The sequence below is a fragment of the Ovis aries genome, chromosome 9 (genome assembly GCF_016772045.2).
Source record: "Ovis aries strain OAR_USU_Benz2616 breed Rambouillet chromosome 9, ARS-UI_Ramb_v3.0, whole genome shotgun sequence".
Taxonomy (NCBI): domain Eukaryota; kingdom Metazoa; phylum Chordata; class Mammalia; order Artiodactyla; family Bovidae; genus Ovis; species Ovis aries.
This window is the reverse complement of record NC_056062.1, coordinates 21,763,813-21,787,062: the sequence shown is the minus strand read 5'-3', so window position 1 is coordinate 21,787,062 and position 23,250 is coordinate 21,763,813. Positions and strand designations below refer to the sequence as shown.

Here is a 23,250-nt window from a genome sequence, read left to right as displayed (position 1 = left end):
TCAGGAGGAAGTTCAAACTCTGAGGAGGAATTCAAGGTGATTTCTGATCTGTTCCTGAGCTCCTTTCCCAGGATCAAACACACTACCTCTATACAAAACAGTATGTCCTAAACTTTCAAGTGCCTGAGCCTTGTTGATCACTCCCATTACCTTGAAGTTGCTGTCCCTAAAATCATACCATTTTTCAGGGTTCAACTTAAGTATCATCACCTAGGTGAAATCAAATTCTTCCCTGACTCGTTGCCCTTCTTAGACTAACTCCCCTTCCTATCTGTTATTTCTTCTCCATTTTTTTAAAGATTTTTTTTATACGGATCATTTTTAAGTCTTTATCAAATTTTTAAAAATATCACTTCCATTTTTATGTTTTGATGTTTTGGCCATCAGGTATGTAGGATCTTAGCTCCCTGAACAGGAATCGAACTTACACCCCTATGCTGGAAGGCGAAGTCTTAACAGCTGGGCAGCCACAGAATCCTTCCTCTAGTTGTTTTTAAGAGGGTTGCTTTTTTTCTCTCTTTGGTAGTTTTACTGTGATGTGCTTAGGTGTAATTTTCCTTATATTTATTCTGCTTGAGGTTTGTAAGGATTCTTAAATCTCTAGCTTAATGTCTTTCATCAGGCTTCCCAGGTGGCGCTAGGGGTAAAGAATCCACCTGCCAACATAGGAGACACAAGAGATGCCGCTTCAAGCCCTGGGTTGGAAGGATCTTCTGGAGCAGGAAATCACAATCCTCTCCAGTATTCTTGCTTGGAAAATCCAATGGACCGAGGAGCCTGCTGAACCACAGTCCATGGGCCTGTCAAGAGCCTGACATGACTGAGCACTTGAGCACTATGGGATTTACTTCCCCAACCAGGGATTGAACTTGGACCCCCCGCATTGGGAGCACGGAGTCATAGCCACTGGACCACCAGGGAAGACCCCATCCAGTGCTTTTTAAAAATCACTTCAATATAGATGAAGACTGTACAGTGTTGCCTCCTGCCTTTAAACCCTAACATTTAAACAGAACCTTTTTCCATGACTTTTCAAATTCTTTCTAAAACTAAGTTTGACATCTATCATTTATTATCATTTCTCTGTTGGATATGAGATGCCTTAAAAACAAATGCCAGTGTTATAAATAGGGTTGTGATGGACATCTTTGTGTGCTCTCTGAGACATCTTTATGTGCTTCTGACTATTTCCTAGGGTGATTAAATGGTCAGAATTAGATCCTTGAGGTCATAGGGCAGAAACACATTTATATTCTTGCCACATCTTGAAAATGTCCCCTCCAAACATGTTTACACGGCGGCTGGCAGCAGGGAAGCAGCACGGTGATGGGTTTTGAAGGGGAAATCAAAGGCGTGCCGGGCTTTCCCTGTCCTGGGAGAATGACATCATTCCTCCGGGTCTCTGCCAAAAACAAGCCACTGTTGGATGGACTGTGAATCGTGACTGCTTTCCAAGCCAACAAAAAGCTCTCCGAAAGTGGGATTTTACATTTTTTTCAAGTGAGTGGGAGGCCAGCTGGCTCTGGATCTGAGCTTAGATGGAGGAAAGCTTGCACTGAGCTACAAAGGGTTTTTTCTTTTTTTGAAAAATTTGAAAAAAAAAAAAAACCCACGAGAGAGACACATGAGGGTTTTCTCTTTACATCTAAAATCTTCAGTCAAACCAGGAATGCGTTTATTAATAGCACTAAGGGGGTTTCTGAACTGGATTCATATCCTGACTCGTTAGCTGGATGATCCGGAATGTTATTTCACTTCTGTGATTGTTTCCATCCTTGCACACGCGCGCGTGTGCTTGTGTGTGCGCGTGTGTGTGTGTTAGTCACTCGGTCATTTCCGACTCTTTGCAATCCCATGGACTATAGCCCACCAGGCTCCTCTGTCTATGGAGTTTTCCAGGCAAGAACGCTGGAGGGGGTTGCCATGCTGTCCTCTGGGGATCTTCCCAACCTGGGGGTCGAACCCGAATGTCTTGTGTCTCCTGCGTTAGCAGGCAAATTTTTACCATTGGGCCACCTGGGAAGCCCCTTCCTTCCTTATACGGTGAGGTAAATATCACCCACCTCTAGGTGTTGCCAAAGCTTTAGTAACAATATCTTTCACCCAATTCTTACCCCCCACCCCGAGTTCCAGACCCCATCTGCCTACGCAACACCCTCACCTTGGGTATCCAATAGGCTTTTGCAGCTCAGCGTGTTCAAGGCTGACTCCCCGGTCCTCCACCACCCCCAGATGAGGACGACTTCCTCCCAGTCTGCCAGACCTCTGTACAAGTCCACTCATCCTTGCAATTTCTCAGACAAACACTGCAGAACCCCCTTGACTCCTCTCTCTTTCAAAAAGCACGCACTCCTTCTGCAAGCCCTGATACATCCCTCCCCAACATACATGCTGAGCCCCGAGGACCTCTCCCCACTCTCACCACCAGCCCCTATCCCAGCCAGCACCGTCTCTCTCTGCCTTGCCACCACCTGCCCCTGCCTTTACCTGTTGCCCCTATAAGCAGCCAGAGTGGGGCTCTGGAAAATCTGATACAGAACATCCACCGTTCCGTGTTCTTGCCCATCCACCCCAGTCTCAATGGGGATGGAAATGGAGTGGACAGAGCCCTGGAGCTGCTGTGTCACCCGGGGCCACTGACCCCTGCCTGCACGTCCATCACTCTCTCCAGACACGTGACCTCCAGCTCACCCTTCCAAGGAGCTCAGCTCATTCCCACCACGGAGCCTCCAATTTTTTTTTTTTTTTTTTTTTTGCTAAATCGACTTGGTACCCTCTTCCACTAAGAAGTCCATTCCGAGTCTGACAACTCAGTGAGCTATTTGCTTAAATGACCTCACCATTTAACATTACAGTCTGTGCGGTACTCTATCCTTGTCTCTGTTTGTTTTTCTCCATGCCTCTTACACCATATTTTTGGCCTCCTCATTTATTTGTCTGTTAAATTTTTTCTATCTCCCTTAAGCAGAATGTAAACTCTATAAGGATGGAGATTTCTGTCCCTTTTGTTTATTACTGTATCCTCAACCTGGAACGTAGCATGTGCTCAACCAATATTTGCTACAATAAAATGAAAAGCATGCAAGATGCTTCATTAAGGTTATTTATTATTATTTTCATCTTTACAGTATCAGGTTAGCCTCACTTACCCAAATATGTCTTGAAAAGGATATGCTGGTGAGCTTAATTTTCTGGTTTATTGTGAATTAAGTCATTTTTGATGAAACAGTACATTTTACATTGCATTTTTAAGAATAATCTTTTCCTAAAAGTAAGGATTGATTAAAATGGTTCTTACTTGCTTACTTAACACTCAAAGCTTTACTTAGCCATAGAAAAGAATGAAATAATGCTATCTGCAGCAACATGGATGGACCTCGAGATTAGGTCCATCCTATTCTCTGATCTCTGATCTGAAGTTCTGTGTCTCTATAGGAGGTTTTCTGAGAGACTATATTCTTGTATTTAAGGGCTTCCCTGGTGGTGCAGAGGTTAAAGCGTCTGCCTGCAATGTGGGAGACCTGGGTTCGATCCCTGGGTCGGGAAGATCCCCTGCAGAAGGAAATGGCAACCCACTCCAGTATTCTTGCCTGGAGAATCCCATGGATGGAGGAGCTTGGTGGGCTACAGTCTGCGAGTCACAAAGAGTCTGACACGACTGAGCGACTTCACTTTCACTTTCACTAATCTCTGATTAGGTCCATCCTAATTTGTCTGACTGAAGTTAGACAAAAACAAATATATGACATCACTTATATGTGGAATCTAAAAAAAGTGATAAAGATGAGCTTATTTACAAAACAGAAACAGACTCACAGACATAGACAACACATTTATCATTACCAAAGGGGGAAAACTGAGGGGAGGGGGGTGGAGGGAAGGGATAAATTAGGAGGCTGGGGATTATACATACTACTACATATAAAATAGGTAACCAACCGAAACCTACTGTACAGCGCAGGGAACTCTACTCCATATTTTGTAATGACCTACATGAGAAAAGAATTTGAAAAAGAATAAATACATGGATACGTGTAATTGAATCACTGCCATATGCCTGAAACTACCACAACATTGTTAATCAACCATATTATAATACAAAATAAAAATATTATGGATACATGTATATGTAAGATTGAGTCCCTTTGCTGTTCGCCTGAAACTATCACAACACTTGTTTGTTAATCAGCTATACCCCAATACAAAATAGAAAAGTTTTTAAAAAATTAAAAAAAAAAAACAACACTCAGAGCTGATGGATGGCCTTCATCAGGTCTGATGAACAAACAGTGTCAACCCTTGTCTGCAAGCTTAACTCTGTCTCTCTCCTCTCTGGAGTTCCAGCAAAATCTTATGGAAGGACAGAATAATGAGGAAGACAAGTTGAGAGAGCACTGCTCACTGACCTTCTGAAAAGTCTCGTTTCTCCCTGTCGATACAGGCAGAAACTGGCAGTGTTCCTGTTGTGCTGTGATGGTTGACCTCCGCTCTAACTGTGTTCGTGACTCAGCCTGTGTACTGAGGAGGTATCCAGGCCCCAGTCTGAATCTCGGCTCTTCTGCCTATTAGCTGTGGGATCCCGGTTATGCAACGTGACTCTCTGCCCAGTCTGTTTATCTGTAGAGTAAGAACCTCATAGAATCAATCCACAGGTTAAAGGCGAGGTTTGAATACTCCTTGCCAATACTTAGTGGATAGCTGGCCCTCGGGAGAGTGTTAACCACAATCTTTTCGGGGGCTTCCCAAGTGGCTCAGTGGTAAAGAATTCACCTGTGATGCAGGAGACGTGGGTTCCATCCCTGATCTGGGAAGATCCCTTGGAGAAGGAAATAGCAACCCACTCCTGTATTCTGGCCTGGAAATTCCATGGACAGAGGAGCCTGGTGGGCCACAGTCCATGGGGTCACAAAGAGTTGGACATGACTTAGGAATTAAACAACAACTCAAACAGGATTTTGGACCACCAGAGTCCCTCATTTATCCCCTGTGCTACAAGGGATGGATGGCGCCATATAGGAGATAAGAATTGGCTCCATCTCTCTCTGCAAATTTCTTGTCTCTCAAAGCAGGACCGTCTCGAAAAGGACTGTGCTGGGAATCTAGACTCTGAGACCATGATGTTGGTGGTGTCTGGAGGGATGTGAATGGTCCTGAAGGACAGATTAAGGATTTTCACAGATTTTCACCAGCCTGGAGGCAAGGACTCAGATCACAGGCCTGCTGCACAGACCTGGCCACAGATGGGACAGACAGAAAGGTCTTCCTGTCCAGACTCATCCCAAACTTTGCTCAAGCCAGCTCCCTGCTGTGACAACAGAAAAGCAGGTTTCTGCTGCAGGATTGAGGGAAACAAAAGAGGAAGAACTAGCTTGTTCATTATTAAAATGTGTCTCAGTGAATGGCCTGCTCAGCCTGATTGATTAATCAGTCAGGAAGTTCCAAGCAAGGTGACACTGTTTTAGAAGACTTTTTATATTACTTCTCGCTTTTGATATAAAAATAACCTTAGGCGTTGAGTTTTGTGTGAAGCGGGAGTCAGTTTCACTTTTTTCCGTGCAGATGTGTGCTCGATGCAGGGCCATTTATTGAAGCAGCCACCCTTTTCCTAATGCTCTCTTAGTCTCTTCCTTTGTTGTAGCTTAAGTGTCCATATGGGGTGGCCCTGTCCCTGGACTCTATTCAGTTCCAATACTGCACTGTTTTAATTATTAAATATTTCACATACATTGCTCTTCTCTATCATCAAAATAATCACCACCTTCATTATCCCACCACCAACATCACCATCATCATTAACATCATCAACACAATTACCATCGCCATCATCATCATTTTCATCATCTTGATCACTGTTACTGGAGTGCTTACTATGTGCCACAGCTTCACATGCATTTAATCCTCACACCAGCTCTGTGTGATCTGCATGATTATAAACCTTATTTTACAGATGAAGAAATGGAGGTTTGAAGTGGGTGGGTACCATTCCCAACATTTCATGTCTAGTAAGTGGCTGAGCAGGAATTGGTCCCGAACCCTGGTCTACCAGGGCGCTCTATTTCCCCAGAGTGCTTCCCTCGGTTATTGATACAATCTTTCTATCAATGATAAGCCTCCTCTGTATCCTAGAGATGGCTGTTTCAGGTCGTGGGACAGATGGAACTGACCTGAGTTTGCTCCAATTGATTAACAGCTGAATAAGTCAATTTCATCTCAACTGGGATTTTAAACTCTTATAGAATTTTTGTTGTTCAGTCACTAAGTCATGTCCGACTCTTAGCAACCCCATGGACTGCAGAATGCCAGACTCCTCTGTCCTTCATTATCTCCTGGAGCTGGCTCAGATTCATATCCATTGAGTTGATGACACTATCCAACCATCTTATCCTCTGTCGTCCCCTTCTCCTTTTGCCTTCCATCTTTCCCAGCATCATGGTTTTTTCCAATGAGTCGGCTCTTTGCATTAGATGGCCGAAGTATTGGAGCTTCAGCATCAGGTCTTCCAATGACTATTGAGGGTTTATTTCCTTTAGGATGGACTGGTTGGATCTCCTTGCAGTCTTGCTGCTGCTGCTGCTGCTACGTCACTTCAGTCGTGTCCGACTCTGTGCAACCCCAGAGATGGCAGCCCACCAGGCTCCCCTGTCCCTGGGATTCTCCAGGCAAGAACACTGGAGTGGGTTGCCATTTCCTTCTCCAATGCATGAAAGTGAAAAGTGAAAGCGAAGTTGCTCAGTCGTGTCCAACCCTCAGCGACCCCATGGACTGCAGCCTTTCAGGTTCGTTCATCCATGGGATTTTCCAGGCAAGAGTGCTGGAGTGGGGTGCCATTGCCTTCTCCCCTTGCAGTCCTAGGAACTCTCAAGAGTCTTCTCCAACACCACTATTCAAAAGCATCTGTTTTTCCATGCTCAGCCTTCTTTATGGTCCAGCTCTCACGTCTGTACACGACCGCTGGAAAAACCATACCTTTGCCTCTTCAGACTTTTGTCAGCCAAGGGATGTCTTTGATTTTTAATAAGCTGTCTAGGTTTGTCATAGCTTTCCAAAGACAGATTGGCCTGGGGAAGGAGTTCACAATCCAGGTGAGGATAACCAATGATTGAGCTGCTTGAAGACCTATATAGAAGCTCCATATAGAGGTTCTCACTGAGCTTCCCTGTTTTCTACCCCACCCCCTGTTCCTCTCCCATCCAGCATGGGGGGTGGGGTGGGTTCCTGGCAGGTTAGATCCAGCATTTTACACAGGGCAGTGTTTCCATGGTGCCAGGGAGTTGCCTCGATCCTATCCCATTAGCAGAACTCACAGTTGATCTATTCAGTTCCTGGAGATGCCACATGCTCAGTGTAAGAGGTGACCTGGAGACAGAGCAATGTCAATTAGGAACCACTGACTCCGGAAGCCTGGAGCCCTGAGAACTGAGAGGCAGTAGGGCCCAATGGATAGTACAGCTGAGGGGAGCAGAGTGATGGAAGGGCACTGGGGACCAGGAGGACTTCACCTTCCCTGACCCCAGGATTCTGCTGATGCCTAGTGCAGCCCTGCTGATATTTCTGCTGAGTTCCCATTCTTGTCTGAAGTCAGGAGCCGAGAGGGTGCTAACTGCATTCTGATAACACTTCCGAAGGTAATTTCATGCCCAGCCTGGGCACTGACGAGGCACTATTAGTTTGGGGACACTTTCACACCACTTCATTGTGCCAGCTTAGCAACCTGACTAATTAACAGGGGAAAAAAAGCGTATGGGACTGATTTAAAGAGACATGGTAATGAAACAGTGCTCACTGCAAATGTTTTGATACAAGGAGAGGGTTTGGGATTATTTTTATGTCAATGGAGGTAAAGCTATGAGCTGGTCACTACACACACAGAATTTCGTCTGTTTTCATTATAAGTCAGTGCAGCATAGTATAAAAGGAACATGTATAGTGGCAAGTGCATGGATTTGAAATAAGTTAGATCTGAGTTTCAAACCATTTTCAAAACAAAGGTGAGGACACAAGTTTGGACAAATGATCTGACTGGAAGAGAGAGTATTTGAAACCTCATGGAATCTGAAAGAATGAAAACCTATGAGTATATTCAATCCTTTGAGGAATGAGCAGGGGGACAGAATGCAGTGATTCAGACCTGAGCTATGCTGCTTACTGTCATGTTCTTGAGTGCATTCCTCAACCAACCCAGACTCAATTTCCTTCTCTGTAAAATGGGACCGTGAAGTACGTAGAAGTATGTATGAACTCCTACAAACCAACAAGGCTTCTTAAAGACAGCTAACCTGGCAGAGGAAAATTCCACACGTGACTTGCCCCCTGGACCTGGGCAGACCATGTCTGTACAGCAAGATGGGGCAGCCTACCCAAGAATGTGGCTGAACAAAGATGACCCTTTGCAGCTATTAACTCATTTTACCCTCAGGACATCTGAATGAAAAAGATGGCGTTATCTGCATTTTTTAAAGAAGGAAACCAAGGTTCAGAGTCCCTAATAACTGACTGAGTTCAAGCTGCTGGACTACAGCCGTGGAAAAAGTTAGCCAGCTGTGGTTCATCTTGGTCCCCTAGGGATTAGTGTCATCTGCCAGATTTGGTGGAGACTTCTAGTCTTTATTTTATAGAAGGACTCTGATTTTAGCTGGCAGATTGTCATGCAGAACAAAGACTCCATTTCCGGTTTGCCTTGGATCTCAGAGTCACCATTAACTAAGTCTTGGCCAGTGAGAAGTAGGTGCAGGTGGGAGCTCCAAGAATGTTTCTTATAGACAGCTAATTACAAAAATGTATTTTTTTGCTTTGTCCAGCTAGACCATGGATGTGATGGTTGGACCTTCAGAATCCTTATCAGGCACTGTGTGTGCGTGCTTATTTGCTCAGTCTTGTCTGATTCTGTGACGTCATGGACTGTAGCCCACCAGGATCCTCTGTCCATGGGATTTTTTAGGCAAGAATACTGGAGTGGGTTGCTATTTCCTTCTCCAGGGGATCTTCCTGACCCAGAGATTGAACCCACATCTCCTGTGTCTCTGGCACTGTAGGAAGATTTTTTACTCACTGAGCGCCTGGGGAAGCCCTGTCTGGGCTTGGAGTCAAGCCTAAATCCAGTGGCTGACCGAGCTCACATTAGCTGTGTGGCTTTGTGCAAGCGTCCCACCCACTCTGAGCCTCAGTTCATTCATCTGTGGAACAGAGATTGTATATTACTTCTACCTCATTCAATGCTGTTATGAGGAATAAGCAGATGCTCAGTATAAAAAGACCTAGTTTAGTTTCACAGGGGCTCGATCAACATTAGTTGAATTCACCATTGCTGAATTTGAGAGAATTTTATTGTACATATGTAATTTTATTATATTTATATAAAATTAAACAGTATAAGGGCATAAGAAGTATGCTGCTGCTGCTGCTGCTGCTAAGTCGCTTCAGTTGTGTCCAACTCTGTGCGACCCACCAGCTCCCCCGTCCCTGGGATTCTCCAGGCAAGAACACTGGAGTGGGTTGCCATTTCCTTCTCCAGTGCACGAAAGTGAAAAGTGAAAGTGAAGTTGCTCAGTCGTGTCCGACTCTTCGTGACCCCATGGACTGCAGCCTACCAGGCTCCTCTGCTCATGGGATTTTCCAGGCAAGAGTACTGGAGTGGGGTGCCATTGCCTTCTCCAATATGAAGCATAATACAACATAAATATGTAAACGGAGACTTAGATCATGGGAAAGCACATTATAAAGCAGATCTTAGTGTGTATTTAGGTTTGTACTTAGATAATGCACTGCAGCTGCATTCGTCTCTGAGGTCTGAACATATCTGGGCATGTTTAGGAAAGTGGTTAGTGGTTTTAAAAGGTCTTATCATGGGGTGGGGAAGAAAATAGGATGGAGCAGTATGGTGGCCATCCCTGTAAACCACCAAGTTTGGCAACTTGCTTGTGGCTCAGATGATAAAGAAACTGCCTGCAGTGCAGGGGACGTGGGTTTGATCCCTGAGTTGGGGAAGATCCCCTGGAGAAGGGCATGGCAACCGTCTTCAGTATTCTTGCCTGGAGAATCACATGGACAGAGGAGCCTGGGAGCTACAGTTCGTGTGATTGCAAAGAGTGGACACGACTGGGCGACTAACACACTTTGGAAGTCTCAAAAGACTTGGCATATGGTCACCGTCGTGGCTGTGATTTATTATAGCCAAAGGATACAAAACAAAGTCAGCAAAGGGAAAAGGCACACGGGGCAGAGCCTGGAGGAGACCAACTGCAGCTTCCAGAGCCTCTCCCAGTGGAACCACACAGGATACACTTAATTCCTCCAGCAGCAAGTTGTGATAGGCTGTACAATGTTGTCCACCAGGGAAGCTCATTAGAGACTCAGGACTCAAGGTTTTCTTGTCTGCCTCTGCCTGGCATATACCAAAATTCCAGACTCTCTGAAGGAAAGCAGTGTTCAGTACCCACCACACTGTCTGCATGAACCATTCAACCTCCAGGAGCTCTCTTATCAGTTAGGGGATGGTGGAACCCTCTTAAAATCCAAGGACCCAGACGCCAGGCAACAGCCAGTCTTATCATCTAAGGATAGCAGTCTCAGGTCTGCTGTGTTAACTCTTTTCTCACAAGGAGCCTCTTGGGAGGGAACTTGTCCTAACAGGAGGAGGGATTTGCTAGATGGGCTGTCCCAGAAATAGACTAACCTTTCGAGGAGGAAGGGTGGGTTCAGAGTGTAGTATGGTGACTATTGCCAATTCTTTCTTTAGCAGAGCCTAGGGAAACCGGATTAGTTCTAAGGAGAGAAAGGGCTTTGCACAATGCAGCCTACTTAAATAAAAAGCTTAGGAATTCAGAGGAGAAGGAAATGGCAACCCACTCCAGTATTCTAGCCTGGAGAGTCCCAGGGACAGAGGAGCCTGGTGGGCTGCCGTCTATGGGGTCACACAGAGTTGGACACGACTGAAGCGACTCAGCAGCAGCAGTGGGAATTCAGGAGAAGAGGTTTGGGCAGAGCGTTGCCTGATGAAGGAGGGCAGCTCTGTTGGTTACCAGAGGTGAGATTATGTGAACAGTCTTATGAATGAAAAATGTTGCTGCCATATCTGTACACAAGGATGCTACGACCATCAAGTCACTACAGCCGCCCCCGAGACTGCTAAAACCCTCAGTGACTGCAGCCATGCCAACAGTGCACCCTGAGGGGACTCAGGATGGAAAAGAACAGGGCACTGGCTCCAGACAGCAAAGGCACACATCAAAGGAATGATTTCAATGAGCCCAGACTCTTACATATTCCCATTAACTTGAGATTGCTACGTTTCTTTAGTGGTAAATCTTTTGATGTTCTGACTACCTGGTTTTTGTTGCAAAACACCTTATCTATCCTGGCTCTACTCCTACCTCTTTCAAGCAGTCCCTCAGAGCTAAATGAGAAGCTGTCTTCCAAGCTTGAAGTCCTCAGAAAGTCAGCTAAATAAAACAAAACATGATTCTCAACATTTAGGTTGTGCATTTTCTTTTCAGTCAACAATCTTTAAACAAAAGAAGACCAGGGCTGTTTACAAGAAATGAGGCCAGAGTTATGTTACCAGAAAGAGTATGATCATCGCAAGGAGTCCAAATGAGGGTTTAGGGGAAGACTTCTCATGGTGGATTTTATTTTGCATGTCTAAGTGGAAGAGTGGAAGTGGAAGACCACCCCCTGCCTTGGCCTGAGAGGTGGAGCTTCCTCTTAGGGAGCCAATCAAGCCTCACAGAATCATTTTATAGTGATATGGAGCTCACCCTTTCCTCCAAGGCTCCCTGGTCAGTGGAGGTGACATAATTAAGATAGAAGAGGTTTGGAATTTGATCATTTCAATAGAGAGGTCTGGTACTTCCAAGAAAATGGGCAGTTGAGGCCACGCTGGATAAAATGGTTCTGGCTAACACTGACAACGTGTGGAGAGGTTTGTCCCCACATGACCAAACAGTTCTCCAGCACCAGCTGTCCTTCACATCAACCCGATTCTGATACCGTCTACCTGGAGAGAGTGTCATATTCCATGAGTTAAGGTCTCAGTCTTGCAACAATGCCTACCTTCTCAACTGCGCCACTCCACTTCCAACTGGCTATAAACTGGAATTTCCGATGGTCCCCTCCTTAGGTTCGATTAATTTGCTAGAGCAGTTTACAGAACTCAGAGAAACATTTGACTTACTGTGCTGTGCTAAGTTGCTTCAGTTGTGTCCGACTCTTTGTGACCCTACGGACTAGAGCCTGCCAGGCTCCTCTGTACTGGTGTAAGGCGAGTCCAGAGAAAGAGAGCGAGCCGGGCGGCCAGGCGAGAAAAAGGAAATTTTTTAGATGGAAAAGACAGGGTGACTGGCTCTTAAGGAGAACCAACATCCTCCCTTTCTGACAGAGTCGTTCCTTCCTCCAGTCTGGAATCTGGTGGTCTCCCAGCTTTGAGAAGATAGGCGCCAGTGAGATAACAGGATGCCATTTGGGTAATTTGGTCAGTCTCACAGATCACTGTGATTTATTCTTTGTTTGCGAGTTTGACATATCAAGCTATGTTATCAGTGAGACCCCATGTGGGCCCTATTACATGGGATTTCCCAGGCAAGGATACTGGAGTGGGTTGTTGTGCCCTCTTCCAGGGGATCTTCCCGACCCAGGGATCGAAACTGAGTCTCTTGTGTCTCCTGCATTGGCAGGTGGGTTCTTTACCACTAGCGTCGCCTGGAGAGCCCTTTGTCTGAGCAGTGAGTCTCAACATAAAACATTCATTGAACCATGTTGTAAACAGATGTGCTGCCATCCAGCTGTGTTGTTCCATTTATAGGGCACAAGCAGAGTCAATTTAGCATAACTCTGAAGGACCCTAGGATTTCAGAGTGGTAAGTGAGCATTTGCTGCAGCTTAAAGTCACCAGCTGCATTAGCCCATAACAAGAAAGTCAGCTTGTCCTTTGAAGCTTTGAAGTCAGGCATTGACTTCTCCTCTCTAGCTATGGAAGTCCTAGATGACAGTTTCTTCCAATAGAAGTCTCTTTTGTCTACATTGAAAACCCTGTTGTTTGGCATAACCACCTTCATTCATTATTTACCTTATACCAGATTTCCTGGATAATTGTCTGCAGCTTCTGTGAAAGCACTTGCTGCTTCACCTTGCACTTTTATCTTACGGAAATGGCTTCTTTCCTTCAACCCCAGGAATGGTCTTATGATTTCAATCATTTCTTCAGCCACTTCCTCACCTCTCTCAGAGAACTGAAGAGAGTGAAGGGCTTATGATCTGCCGCTTGAGAAATCTGTATGCAGGTCAGGAAGCAACAGTTAGAACTGGACATGGAACAGCAGACTGATTCAAAATAGGAAAAGGAGTACTTCAAGGCTGTATATTGTCACCCTGCTTATTTAACTTCTATGCAGAGCACATCATGAGAAACGCTGGACTGGAAGAAACACAAGCTGGAATTAAGATTGCCGGGAGAAATATCAATAACCTCAGATATGCAGATGACACCACCCATATGGCAGAAAGTGAAGAGGAACTAAAAGCCTCTTGATGAAAGTGAAAGTGGAGAGTGAAAAAGTTGGTCTAAAGCTCAACATTCAGAAAACGAAGATTATGGCATCCGGTCCTATCACTTCATGGGAAATAGATGGGGAAACAGTGGAAACAGTGTCAGACTTTATTTTTGGGCTCCAAAATCACTGCAGATGGTGATTGCAGCCATGAAATTAAAAGACGCTTACTCCTTGGAAGGAAAGTTATGACCAACCTAGATAGCATATTCAAAAGCAGAGACATTACTTTGCTGACTAAGGTCCGTCTAGTCAAGGCTATGGTTTTTCCTGTGGTCATGTATGGATGTGAGAGTTGGACTGTGAAGAAGGCTGAGCACCAAAGAATTGATGCTTTTGAACTGTGGTGTTGGAGAAGACTCTTGAGAGTCCCTTGGCCTGCAAGGAGATCCAACCAGTCCATTCTGAAGGAGTTCAGCCCTGGGATTTCTTTGGAAGGAATGATGCTAAAGCTGAAGCTCCAGTACTTTGGCCACCTCATGGGAAGAGTTGGACTCATTGGAAAAGACTCTGATGCTGGGAGGCATTGGGGGTGGGAGGAGAAGGGGATGATAGAGGATGAGATGGCTGGATGGCATGACTGACTCGATGGACGTGAGTCTGAGTGAACTCCGGGAGTTGGTGATGGACAGGGAGGCCTGGCGTGCTGCGATTCATGGGGTCGCAAAGAGTCGGAGACGACTGAGCGACTGAACTGAACTGAACTAAGGAAATGTTGTGGCTGCTTTGGTGTTCTATCTAGACGCTCAAATCTTGTTATCAGCAATAAAGGCTTCCAAGGTGGCGCTAGAGGTCAAGAACCTGCCCACCAATTAAGGAGATTTAAGAAACTTGGGTCTGATCCCTGGGTGGGGAAGATCCCCTGGAAGAAGGCATGGCAACCCACTCCAGTATTCTTGCCTGGAGAATCCCCATGGACAGAGGAGCCTGGAGGGCTACAGTCCATAGGGTCGCACAGAGAGGCCGTTGTAGGGTTATTAACTGGCCTAATTTCAATATTGTTGTGTCTTAGGGAATGGGGAGGCCTAAAGAGAGGGAAAGGACGTAATCAGAACATGCACTATTTACCAATTAAGTTTGTTTATATGGGCACAGTCCATGGTGCCCCAGAACAATTACAATAGGAACATCAAAGATCACTGATCACAGATCACTGTAACAAACATAACTAATGCAAACGCTCGAAATAGAGCAAGAATCATTAGAATGTGACAGAGGGACACTAAATGAGCAAATGCGGCTGGAAAAATGCTGCTGATAAACATTCTTTTTTTTTTTTTTTTTTTACCTTTTCTTTTCTTTTTTTTTTAGTTTTTTATTTTTTTAATTTTAAAATCTTTAATTCTTACATGCGTTCCCAAACATGAACCCCCCTCCCACCTCCCTCCCCATAACATCTCTCTGGGTCATCCCCAGGCACCAGCCCCAAGCATGCTGTATCCTGCGTCAGACATAGACTGGCGATTCAATTCTTACATGATAGTATTCATGTTGGAATGTCATTCTCCCAAATCATCCCACCCTCTCCCTCTCCCTCTGAGTCCAAAAGTCTGTTATACACATCTGTGCCTTTTTTCCTGTCTTGCATACAGGGTCGTCATTGCCATCTTTCTAAATTCCATATATATGTGTTAGTATACTGTATTGGTGTTTTTCTTTCTGGCTTACTTCACTCTGTATAATCGGCTCCAGTTTCATCCATCTCATCAGAACTGATTCCAATGAATTCTTTTTAACGGCTGAGTAATACTCCATTGTGTATATGTACCACAGCTTTCTTATCCATTCATCTGCTGATAGACATCTAGGTTGTTTCCATGTCCTGGCTATTATAAACAGTGCTGCGATGAACATTGGGGAACATGTGTCTCTTTCTATTCTGGTTTCCTCGGTGTGTATGCCCAGCAGTGGGATTGCCGATAAACGTTCTTGATGCAGAGTTGTCATCAACCTGAATTTGTAAAGAAACATAAAAAAAAGAAAGAAAGGCAATATCTACAAAGTACAATAAAATAAAGTACAATAAGACAGAAAGTGCCTAGAGTTTATTATCTAAAGTCTTGGGGTTCAGCCAAAGGTGGTGCTCTGTGACAACCTAGAGGGTTGGGATTGGGGGAGGGAGATGGGAGGGAGTTTTAAGAAAGAGGGGATCTATGTATACTTATGGTTGATTCATGTTGATGTATGGCAGAAACACAATATTGTAAAATAATTATCCTCCAATGAAAAATAAAAAACTGTACAGTCCTGGAGTCCAGTAGGAACAACTCTGGGTCCCCTTCTGGTAAAGAGTTACAGGCAGCTATTGGGGGTGCTGGTGGAGTCAGGGCCCTGGGGCATGGGTGGTGACCCCCGGAAAGCAGCAGAGATGGGAGCTTGGCAGAGAGGAGGTTCCCAGAAGGTTCTGTCTCACTGGGAAAAGGAGCCCTGGCACCGTGAATGATTCCCAGAAATGCCTGGAACAACAGCTGCAGCTCCATCCTCAGTAGGTGGAGCAAGAGCCAGCGGTTTCAGCCTGTGAACCCACCTACTGAGACCCAGGGAAATCTGGGTGACACGAGATAGAATGCAGAGATAATACCAGAAGAAACATTAACTCGTAGATAGGCAAATACAGTGTCAGTGCTGGTCTCAAAGAAATATGGACAAAGGAAATTAAAAAAAAATTCTCTTCTATTTTTACCTGCATAACGTAAGGAACATTAAGTGGAATTCAATTCATAACTCTGCACAGGCCTCTTAGATCACCTCAAACAATCTTTATTTGGCCTTGTATCGATTTGTAAATGTTTTTATTTATAGAAACCTCCAAGAAAAGGAGAGGAGGCAAGGCAGGCAGTGGTATATGTTATAAAAATGATCCTGAGGTAAAATTAAGTATGCCTCCCCATCCCCTGCCACCATTGCCCACATCTTTTATTCATGCAACAACAGGAGAAGAACCACCTCCTCTTTCCTTCAGGGGCAGGAAATGTTGCCTAAAAGAACTTGAGTTTCACCGAGGAGGAAGGGCAGGTGGTAGGCCATATTTTCTCAAGGTCTCCTAACAATATCTGTCATTTCACACACTCTTGTAGAAGCCAGCCACTCCTCCAGTGAGATGCAGAGACCATATCCTCTCTTCTTGGACCTGGACAGGCCTCTGGGATGGCCCTGATGAGTAGCATGTGGCAGAAGAGAGCTGAGTCACTTCTGAAACTAGGCCATGGAAATACCAGGCACTTTGTCACCCTTCTACCTGGAGGCTCAGTCTTGGACCCTCATGGCCGCTGCTGAGGAAGCCCAGACCTCATAGACACATGTGGGTGTCCTGGCTTTTGGCCAGCTCAGGTCCTGGCCAAGAGCCAGCCTCAGCTGCCAAAGGTGTGAGTGAAGTCATCTCCAGGGTCATCCAGCCTCCGGATCTCAAGCTATCCATGGCTTTGGGTCTTAAGTTGAGGCTCCAGACACAAAGGAGAAAACATGCGTCGTCCCCAGTGTGTTGGTGTGTGTTTCTGGCCTGCAGAAACTGTGAGCGCACTAAAGTGGCTGTCTTACGGCGCTAAGCATGGTTGCTTATGTTGTGTAGGGCAGCTAGAGCAGGCGCTGTATGTTCCTTTGATGGTGGAAGTCAGCAGACTCAGTAACAGTACCATCCAGAGTGCTGAGGCGGAGCCTGTGGCTCACCGCGGTTAGTGGTCCCTGAAGGACCATGGACGGATCCACTTTCCCAGCATAGATGATGCAAAATCCCTTCATGTTGGATTTAATTTCCCTCTGAAGAGTTTCTGTGTGCTGATAATGATCCCAACAACTGATGGTCTTAGCCAGGAATAGGGGCCTTGTGCACTTGGTCCTGCTTTCCCCTTCACCAGAGGGCCTCCGCTCTGTCTCTGGGCCTTGGTAACACCACCCTGCTCCCACCCAACCCTGAGAGGGCTCACCTGGACCCTGGGACCCAGCACATCACCCACCTCAGGTCAGTGATGACACAGACAGAGGGTCAGTGTGCATATAAGCCCCAGGTGAGTCTCAGGAGGCTTCCCAGGTGGCCCTAGTGGTAGAGAACCTGCCTGCCAATGCAGGAGACCCCGGAGACACAGGTTCGATCCCTGGGTTGGAAAGATTCCCTGGAGGAGATCATGGCAACCCACTCCAGTGTTCTATGCCTGGAGAATCGCATGGACACAAGAGCCTGGTGGGCTACAGTTCTGGGGTTGCAAAGAGTTAGACATGACTGAGGGATTTAGCATGCATGTAACTCTCAGGAATGGTGACCACTTCAGTGTGGAAGGCAGACTGGATGCCTGGGGGGACGTGGTGGGAGATGTGGCCTCATAGCAGGTGGGGGCCTGCATCTGATGGGCTCAGACTTGTTCTCTAGGCAACAGTCATGGGCTATGGGGGGTGCGGTCATACCAACACAGCAGATGATGAGAGATGGCATACAGACGCTGACAGTGGTTTTGGAGAAGACTAGAGGACCTCTTTTTGCAGGAGAATTGATGGGATTGAGTTACCAACTGAAGGCTGAACATCACTTCACTTTAGTCACTCAGTTGTGTCGGACTCTTTGTGATTCCATGGACTGCAGCACGCCAGGCTTCCCTGTCCATCACCAACTCCCAGAGCTTGCTCAAACTCATGTCCATCGAGCCGGTGATGCCATCCAACCATCTCATCCTCTGTTGTCCCCTTTTCCTCCCGCCTTCAATCTTTCCCAGCATCAGAGTCTTTTCCAGTGAATTAGTTCTTCACATCAGGTGGCCAAAGGATTGGAGTTTCAGCTTCAGCATCAGTCCTTCCAATGAAGAATCAGGACTGATTTCCTTGAGGATGGACTGGTTTGATTTCTTCTCAGTCCAAGGGACTCTCAAGAAGTTTGAACACAGGAAGCAGTGATGGTGTTTTCTCAACTGGATGATTGGAAAGTAAATCCATGAAACAATAGCCAGAACACAAGAAGCAGAATAAATAAAGTGGCAGGAAAGACGAGAGAAGACATGCCAGAGAAGACTCCTGATGGCCCAGACGAGTCGGTTGAATTCGAGGAATGTACCTGAGGCCTGAGATGGGGATTCCAGGGGCAGAGCACTGGCAGCACAAGCCACAGGGATGTGCCCACGTGTCCCAGAGAGGCAGGCTGTGCTCATGGAGATGACGTGCCAAAGGGGTCACGTGAGTACAGGCTCGACGTGATGAAGGAGGAGGAGCCATAGGTCACTTGCAGGAGGCGAGCGAGAACCAGGAGACAAGGTTCTCAGGGGAGAACCTTCTCTGGCACCTGATGTGTTCCTTGCACTTAGCAGGTGCTCAGGAAACGTGCATTCATTGAAGAGACCCATGAGCATATCCAACTGAGGCTCAAAGAAGACACAGACCCAAGGGAAGGAGCAACAACAGGAAAGAGGCGTGTTGCTGAGCCGAGGTCTGCTGTGAGAGTGCAGATGCATCAGCCTGACATGCATCAGCTGGAGACAGGGTGACACTTTCCCTCCGAAGTGTCAGGCGAGCTGCGACAGACCGTGAAAGGTGGCTGGTGCGTGCTGTGCGTGGAGCCCCAGCTGCCAGGCAGAGGGCAGCCTTCTGGGAAGGGGCGAGCACCAGGGCACCACCCTTGGGCCTTGCATGGCTCACACACCTCGCATCAGAGTCACGGTTGCTGGCCTCCTCTTGACATTGGCAGGCTATTCACATGTAGGGGGCTCCTGCCGCAGCACTTGTCACGGTAGCTGGGCGCGGGATGCAGAGACAAGACCGCTGTGCTGGCGCCGGTGGAACGTCACTGCCAGTGATACAGAAGGACCGGTTTGTGCTGCTCAAGAGAAAAAAAAATAAGTGGGAGAAAAAATAAACGCAGGGACTGGCGTGTTTGGGTCCTGGGGACAGAGGATGACATCACATGCCATGCAGTGTCCTTTCTCCTGGGGACTGAGGAGGAAAAACACCCTCCACTGTCCCAGGGGGAGCTGATGTAAGGCTGAAGTAGGGAGCCTTCTCGAAGAGAGAGATGAGCACAGGCAGAGAGCGAGGAGGACGATGAAAAGAGAATTTGGAAAAACAGCCAGGGCAGCGATTCTGGCATCATGGGTTACTGTTAGTATACTTTTTTTTTTTTTTTTTAACTGTACTGAGTCTTGGTTGTGGCACTCGGGTTTAGCTACCCTGGGACATGTGGGATCTTAGTTCCCCTGCATTGGCAGGCAGATTCTTGACCACTGGACCACCAGGGAAGTCCCCGATTAGTGTACACTTAACACTGAGTGCTCACCTTGCAGCTGTGATCAACACATGCTATAGGTTGCCCTTTCTTCAATGTGGGTGGTCTTTCCCTGCCCCTGGATGAAAATTTAAGCAGATCCAGTGATACTTTCTTGTATTTCTAGGTGACCCTTCAGCCATTTGAATCCTATCCTCAGTCTCCACTCAGTAAAGAGATTGTCCCCATCAAGGTCCAAACTGTGGTAAAACATCAACTCTTCTCCCTCCCCTGCCGCCTTCTCAGGCTGATCAGGATGGAAACCAGCAACTGGCAGAAGGCTGTTCTCTCGTCCTGCTCCCCTGCTCCCGTCCCGCCCCAGACACCAGCATCTCTAGCCCCATCCTGGACGGGTTGGGGGGACAGGGTGAGGGAAGACAGGCAGAGGGGACTGCGGCCCCACCACCGCACTGTGTGTCCTGGAGCTCGACCCTGGGGACCCCACCAGCGGGCTCCCAGGCCCGGCCTTCAGCTGAGCTTGGCCACTGGGGAGCTGTAGCCAGGGAGTAAGGAAGGCCCAGATGTTTATTCCCTGCTCCCTCCCTGGGAAGAAGGTGGGGCTCCTGTCACTTGTCTGCTACCCTCTCTGGGCCTGGTGACCATTTCCTCCTCTTCCCACTCGAGCCCCAAACTCCGAGTGGCCAGGATCTTGACGGCTGCAGGTAAGGTAAGTCCTTACAGCTCAGTCAGGCTTCCTGCTCTGTCGGCCAGGCAGAGGGTTGAAACTGACTTTTCTTCCCCTGGAGGCCTTTTCATCGACTCCGGAGAGGTTCCCAGTTCGTCCATCCCCTACATGCCCCAGCCCTGGCCTCGGGGTCCTCCTCCTCAACCCCCTAGGGTTGCACACACACCCTGAGCCTCTGCCGTGGGGGCTTCTCACCCCCCTAGGGAGCGCCGATGGACCAGTCCGAGCTGCCATCATCTCCCACTTCCGGTTCTTAGGAAAGGCGTGCACAGCGCTGCCCCCAGCCTCACGTTTCTCAGGCGTGAGTCGGGTAGCAGCTGTGTGCCCCCGACTTCGGGAAGCCCTCCTCGAAGCTCTCCAGTGAGGTTCCCTGGAGAACTTCTCACTAAGCCTGGACTACAAGGAAGGACCCTAACGCGGACGTAAAAGGTGGTGGTGCTCTCCAAAGACATGTGTTCATCTACCCTCATCTTCAAAGTCCCTCGAAAGCCCCCCATCCAGTAGGACTGAAGTGAGAACACAACACCACCCCAAGAATCTTCCAGCTTTATCCCCAAAGATATAACCCTCCACAAAGCCCCTCTACTCTGAAATCCCTTTTTCACATTCCCAAATGGAGGGAGCAGTTTCAAGACTACAGAAAGTAGGTTTGTGACAGTTTCCTTGGAAAATATTGTCATGTGAATTGTTTCATTCGCTTCGGTAGGAAAAAAAAAAACAACTCATATTGGAAATTTTGTCAAAAATGATTTTAAAAGAATCCTATTTTAACAACTTGCTACACTATTTTAGGGCCAGTCCCTTGACCTTTAGGAGTCTCAGTTGTTAAAACTGTAAAAGGGGACTTCCCTGGTGGCGCAGTGGATGAGAGCCTGCCTGCCAATGCAGGGGCACAGGTTCGATCCCTGGTCTGGGAAGATTCCACATGCTGGGAAGCAACTAAGTTCAAGCACTGTAACTACTAAGTCCAAGCTCTATGAGCCATGACTATTGTAGTCCATGCGCCCAAGAGCCTGTGCTCCACGACAAGAGAAGCCGCCCATGAGAAGCCAGCCCCTAGAAGCCCACATGCCACAACTAGGAGTAGCTCCCACTCTGCAGCTAGAGGAAGCCTGCACACAGCAACAAAGATCCAGTGCAACCAAAATAAATAAATTTTTAAAAAACCCTGTAAAACATGAGAGTGAGTGCCGAGGTGTTCATTCAGTCTCCCAGTACACAGATGTCCCTCGCCAGTTTGCTTTTATGAAAGACCTATGGTAGTATGTTTTCTCTAAATGAAAGAAATCAGGATGATTTTGGCTTTCACGAGAAAAGACGAAGAGCAACCACTGTGTTCAGCGTTTCTTTTCCAGTGATCTGTCATGTAGAGCGGCAGTGAGAGAAGCCCTGCCGCCAAGCTTCTTCCCCAGGAACCACACTCAGCATCTCTGCATCCAGCCGCCAGGGCTGTGAACCGTGTCTGTGAGCATCTGTGCTTTATCTCGATGTCGGGCCATTGCTTCTTCGCCTTACACCGCTTTGGTTTATACGAGGTTCCGTTATTTTTGAACGAAGCCCGTTTAGTTCCTTCGTATTTCCTCTAAATTCTGCTTGAAAATGGACTCTGTGTGCCTTTAGATTTTGCAGCTAAAAGGCACGAGCTGATGATACTTTTGGCATTCTACTTGGAAATCTCTTTCACTAACCCCAATAAGTCATCAGGGACATTCTTCCATGTTACCCCCAGGAAACAGTTTGGCTAAACTTTCTCTACAGAAGGAAGGTCTCCTTTGTTCAAGCACTAAAGAGCATTTTCCTCTTTCCACTGAAAGCCAGGAGGTGAGTTTCTGTCATCGGCCACAGAGGGGTGCTGCTCAGCTCCTCCTAGAGAGAATCAGCCACGTGGAGAGCAAACAGCTTGCAGCCTCCAGCTGCAGCACCTTCAAGACCTACTTCAGCTCTCCAGATTTGGCCATCTCCCTCTCCCTGGCTTCCCTGCAACCACTAAACGTGGCAGGGGCTGCTGGGCACAGCCATTTCTGTCCAACATGCCTGTCTTCCTTCCATGGGCTGTCTTGCCCTGGAGCTGCCAGCTGGGTTGGCTGAGATGTTCTCAGCACTGCATTGCGGTCTGAGGCTCCGTTTAGCCAATCCTCCTCCATCCTCACCCTTCTTCATTTTACGGATGTCAAGCCTGTATCTAAAACCTAAAGTCTGAAGCCCTTCTTACTCCAGCTCCCTCTCTTCAGCATTCTAAGCCGTTACCCTCAATATATCTCTCACACTTCTCTCTCTTGGTGTCTGCTTCCTGGAGGGAGCCAACTGTCACAAACCTCCTCAAGGTCCTTCTAGCTTCTGACCGCCTTAAGCAATGACTGTATGTCTTTGGTTTTAGTTATGGTAATGCGCTACTTCCAGGTGCCAAATCCGGTTTCGGTAGCCATTGCTACAGGACAAACTCTCCCTCTGTCTATAGGATGACAACAACCATTTTATTTTGCTCACAGTGTTGTGGGTCAGAGTTTAGGAAGGCGCATCTGGGCCGTTCTCACTTTGGCTTGTCTCACACAGTTGCAGCCAGACGGTGGCCAGGACTGGACATCAAAGATGGCGCACTCACAGGTCTGGTAGATGACGCCATCAGCTGAGAGTGCTTCTGGGGCTGTGGGCAGGAACACCTGCTGTGGCGTCTCCAGCACAGGGAAGTTGGACTTTTTACATGGCATCTGGATTTCCCCAGAGGGAATGTACCAAGAGAATCAAATGGCAGTGATATCGCCTTTTCTGATTTAGCCCTGATAACC

The 23,250-nt window shown here is 47.1% G+C and overlaps 1 protein-coding gene across 1 annotated transcript in view; it reads right to left on the bottom strand.

The window, feature by feature from the left end:
- Window positions 1-23,172, bottom strand: part of LOC121820389 (dimethyladenosine transferase 2, mitochondrial-like) — a 36,333-nt gene extending 13,161 nt beyond the window's left edge. The window contains exon 1 of the mRNA XM_042254573.2: window positions 23,067-23,172. Within this exon, the coding sequence (XP_042110507.1) occupies window positions 23,067-23,172 (106 nt within the window). The remainder of the gene's footprint in view (window positions 1-23,066) is intronic.
- Window positions 23,173-23,250: the final 78 nt, after the last annotated feature.